This window comes from Lactuca sativa, chromosome 8 (genome assembly GCF_002870075.4).
Source record: "Lactuca sativa cultivar Salinas chromosome 8, Lsat_Salinas_v11, whole genome shotgun sequence".
Taxonomy (NCBI): Eukaryota; Viridiplantae; Streptophyta; class Magnoliopsida; order Asterales; family Asteraceae; genus Lactuca; species Lactuca sativa.
In genome coordinates, this window is record NC_056630.2 from 35,314,712 (window position 1) to 35,319,155 (window position 4,444).

The following is a 4,444-nucleotide window of genomic DNA, read 5'->3' on the forward strand; positions in this document are numbered from 1 at the left end:
ACTATGAAATTAATTTGAATGTGTATTATTTTCTGCTTCCATATTGTTGGTAGAAATCGACACTTCTCCTTGGACATTGTGCCAAAAGATAAAGCCTGTAGATTTTATAATAACAGATATTTTTTTTTTCACTTTAAATAACTTCGTAAACGTAACTGATTTAAGTCATTTGAGTGTAAATTGAGCCAACCATATCTTTTAACCGGCACACGAGATAAAAGGAGTGATAAATACAATATCATTTTCTCATGATATTTTGAATGCACGCGAAAAATAGAAGAAGATAATTGAGAAAATTTTATTTTTTGTTCCTAGAGGCTAAAACTTAACCCCAAACCGCTTGTATATAAAAAGTCTATCAACATTTCGTAAGAGCAAAAGAGTCTCTTCCACAAGAAATCATCACAGCTTTCATCCACCCTCACATCCATGGATCCTTACAAGGTAGAACTCTCGTATACTGTTTTTGAAGCTTATGTACTACTTCAGTGCTGTTTCCGCAACTCTTTGACTCACTTATCTCTATATGAATCGTGTTTGTTAGGTTATATGATTTATATATTGCAATTTGTTGTATTTGAATTGATATACATGTTTGACCACTTGCTTTTGCGTAGTTTTTGATTCAATTGATTATTGATGATTGAGGTGAAGGTTTTTCCTGAATTAGATTACTTTTGCCCTAAATCATCAGATTGAAAGCATGTTGATTTTGAACTGTAGTGATCGAATTCGATTCACAAGCAGTTCCATCCATGTATGTTTCCTTTTAATAAAGAATAAATTTGATTTTTCTATGGTTTTATTTTAAGATACGGAGTGAAGCTCTGATTCCATGTTATATAGGTAATTTCTAGATTGCCTATTCATTTGAGCAACTTAAGATCCAATTTTTAGCTTTCTTTTATCAGCCGAGTTTCTGTTTTGCATATATCAATCCGTAGGAACACTTGATTCTTTAACCTTGTATCAAATTGCAATATCAATGTTTTTTTTTTTTGGGGATTAACTTATCTATTGTGCTGATATTCTGATATTACACATATCACACCCTACAATTTTGCATACCATAGTTCTACTTACTCATAGATTTTACCTTTTTGGCTGATGCAGTATCGGCCTTCAAGTGCTTACAATGCCCCATTTTGGACTACCAATTCTGGTGCTCCAATTTACAACAACAACTCATCATTGACAGTTGGCACAAGAGGTACTTAAGTTTGGTATCTGTCATCTTCTTCTCATCAAACTTGGAATTTCTTGTTGGACTCTTTCATCTTAGGTTATGTGAATATAAATCTCATCCACTAATCATAATTCCTCTTTTGTCATATTATAGGCCCAATCCTTCTTGAGGATTACCATTTAGTGGAGAAACTAGCCAACTTTGATAGAGAACGCATCCCTGAACGTGTTGTCCATGCAAGAGGTGCCAGTGCAAAGGGTTTTTTCGAGGTCACACATGACATTTCTGGCCTCACATGTGCTGACTTTCTTCGTGCCCCTGGTGTCCAAACTCCTGTCATTGTTCGTTTCTCCACTGTTATCCATGAACGTGGAAGCCCTGAAACTCTCAGAGACCCTAGAGGCTTTGCAGTAAAGTTCTACACCAGAGAGGTAAAGGACCCCCCCTCCCCTACCCCCTACCCCCTACCCCCTCTCAATTATCTTATATCTTCTTATTGACACTTGCAGGGAAATTTTGATTTGGTGGGGAACAATTTCCCAGTGTTCTTTATTCGTGATGGGATGAAATTTCCAGACATGGTTCATGCTTTGAAACCAAACCCTAAGTCTCACATCCAAGAAGACTGGAGAGTTCTTGATTTCTTTTCTCATCATCCTGAAAGTCTACACATGTTCACATTCCTTCAAGATGACATTGGTGTCCCACAAGATTATCGCCACATGGAAGGCTCAGGAGTCAACACCTACACCCTAATCAACAAAGCTGGAAAAGCATACTATGTAAAATTCCACTGGAAACCAACATGTGGGGTCAAGAGTCTTCTAGAAGATGAAGCAATCAAAGTTGGTGGAGCCAATCACAGCCATGCAACACAAGATCTTTATGACTCCATTGCAGCTGGAAACTATCCTGAATGGAAGCTTTTCATTCAGACCATTGACCCTGATCATGAAGATAGGTTTGACTTTGACCCTCTTGATGTCACCAAGACATGGCCTGAAGATATTCTGCCATTGCAGCCTGTGGGGAGGATGGTTTTGAACAAGAACATTGATAACTTTTTTGCTGAGAATGAACAGCTGGCGTTTTGTCCTGCTATTATTGTTCCTGGTGTTTATTATTCTGATGATAAACTGCTTCAGACACGTATTTTCTCTTATGCTGATACACAAAGACATCGCCTTGGACCTAACTATTTGCAGCTTCCTGCAAATGCTCCTAAATGTGCTCATCATAATAATCACCATGATGGATTCATGAACTTCATGCATAGAGATGAGGAGGTATGTTTTTCTATACTTATATTTTTATAAAAATAATAAATATGGTTTTTTGAGTTTTGTTAATTTTATAATCTTTTTATTCGTTCAGATCAATTACTTCCCTTCAAGACACGACCCTGCTCGCCATGCTGAACAGTACCCTATTCCTCCTGTTAGGCTGTCAGGAAAGCGTGATAAGGTCAGTTTATTTATTCTATTTTTCTTTTAAAATTTTTGTTCAAATTGTTACTAAAATGGGCAAAATAATTAATTTTTTCCAACACTTGTAAATTATAATTGTAGTGTGTGATTGAGAAAGAGAACAACTTCAAGCAGCCAGGAGAGAGATACAGATCCTTTGCTCCAGACAGGTTTTTATATTTTTTTCTCAAATTTCTTTTATTTTTTTTTTAATTTCATCAATAAACTAATGTAGTTTTTTTTTTTTTTTTTTTTTTTTTTCTTAATTCTTTTACAGACAAGAACGGTTCATTAACAGAATTGTTGGTGCTCTGTCTGACCCGCGGGTCACCCATGAGATCCGCACAATTTGGATTTCATACTGGTCTCAGGTTCGAAATATTAATAAATTAAATCCAAATAATCTACAAAAGATTAAGAGTAAATTACAAAACTTGTCCTTGTGCTTTCTGAAGCTAAAACGTTTTTCAGTTTTGATCCTTATTGCAAGGTTCAAAATCGATATAAAACCTTGAAATAAGGACCAGAATTGGAAGAAAAAAAAAGTTTCAATTTTGGACTAAAACTTAAAACAAAGTAAGAATCAAAAAGTACAGGGACCATTTTTGTAATTTGCTCAAAGATGAATGTTTTAAATTCTTACAATTTACAAAAAAAATGGAATGTTGTTGCAGGCTGACAAGTCTCTGGGGCAAAAGATAGCTTCTCGCTTGAATGTGAAGCCAAGTTACTGAAGGGTAAAATTGGAAAAAGCCTTTGGGTTGTGGTATACAAAATAGTTTAGATAAGTTTGTTTGAGTCGAATGTGTTGTTATCGAATTGGTGTTGGAGTCGTTTCTTTAATGGTTGTAATGTGGAATAACTTTGCATGATGCTAATGATGTGATTGCTTCTTCCAAATAAAAATAAGTCAAATGTTATAAATTCTTTTGTCATGAATTTGTGTTATACGTTTGCATTTCTATATTATCTTTATGAATTAATGGGTTTAAATTTGCATGAAACTATTAGCCCTTTTCATCATGTTCATGTTGAATTTTTGGTGATGTTGGAAGTTGTTGATCTGATTCTTCATTCTTGTGATAAAGTGTGATCAGTTTAGGTAATTCGGTATGGGGTTAATTAATCAGTTTAGGATTGGTCTTGAGTGTTAACAATAACCAGCATTTTTTATGTAGGAAGACAAATAATCTTTGAATCATAGAAAATAATATTGTTTTTGCAAATAGTTTAGTTGCAACTATTATCTAGTTTTAAAGATTTAAATTAGCTAAACGTTTGTTAGCTTGATCCGACAATGACAAACCCTACTCTTGAAACACGAGGGAAAAGGGTAAACATTTGGGGTTGATTTTATTTTTGATTTTGATTTTTAATTGCTGTAATAGAAAAAAAAGCAAAATTAGTCATTTTAAGTATTTTAAAAAAAAAATCTCTAATAAAATCTTATTATTTTGAATCAATTTAATCTCAAATTAATTTTTGTTTACAAAGAAAACAGATTAATAGCTAAAACTTCGGAATAACCTTTTTTGGCCGGTTTTACAAATTTAGTCAGTATTCCGTTTTTTTTCATTAACTGGTCAAAATATTGAGATATATTTTCTTTTTTTTTTTTTTTAAATTAGGTTATTTTTTACCAATAACCAAAATTAGTTCAATGATAATCTTCACTTTTTAGAAAAATTTCAATATTTTGTTTATTGGTAAAAAATAACATAACAATCTAGATTAGTTTAAGGTTTAAGGGTAATCTTAAAAAAGTCTCGATATTTTAGTTATTAATAAAAAA

At 33.3% G+C, this 4,444-nt stretch overlaps 1 protein-coding gene across 1 annotated transcript; it reads left to right on the forward strand.

The window, feature by feature from the left end:
* The first annotated feature begins 298 nt into the window (after positions 1-298).
* Positions 299-3,587, forward strand: LOC111878432 (catalase). Its single transcript, XM_023874935.3, has 8 exons — positions 299-444; positions 1,114-1,210; positions 1,340-1,617; positions 1,696-2,472; positions 2,561-2,650; positions 2,755-2,822; positions 2,930-3,023; positions 3,327-3,587. The coding sequence occupies exons 1-8, from the start codon at positions 430-432 to the stop codon at positions 3,384-3,386; spliced, it is 1,479 nt and encodes a 492-aa protein (XP_023730703.1). The 5' UTR covers positions 299-429; the 3' UTR covers positions 3,387-3,587.
* The last annotated feature ends 857 nt before the right edge of the window (positions 3,588-4,444 follow it).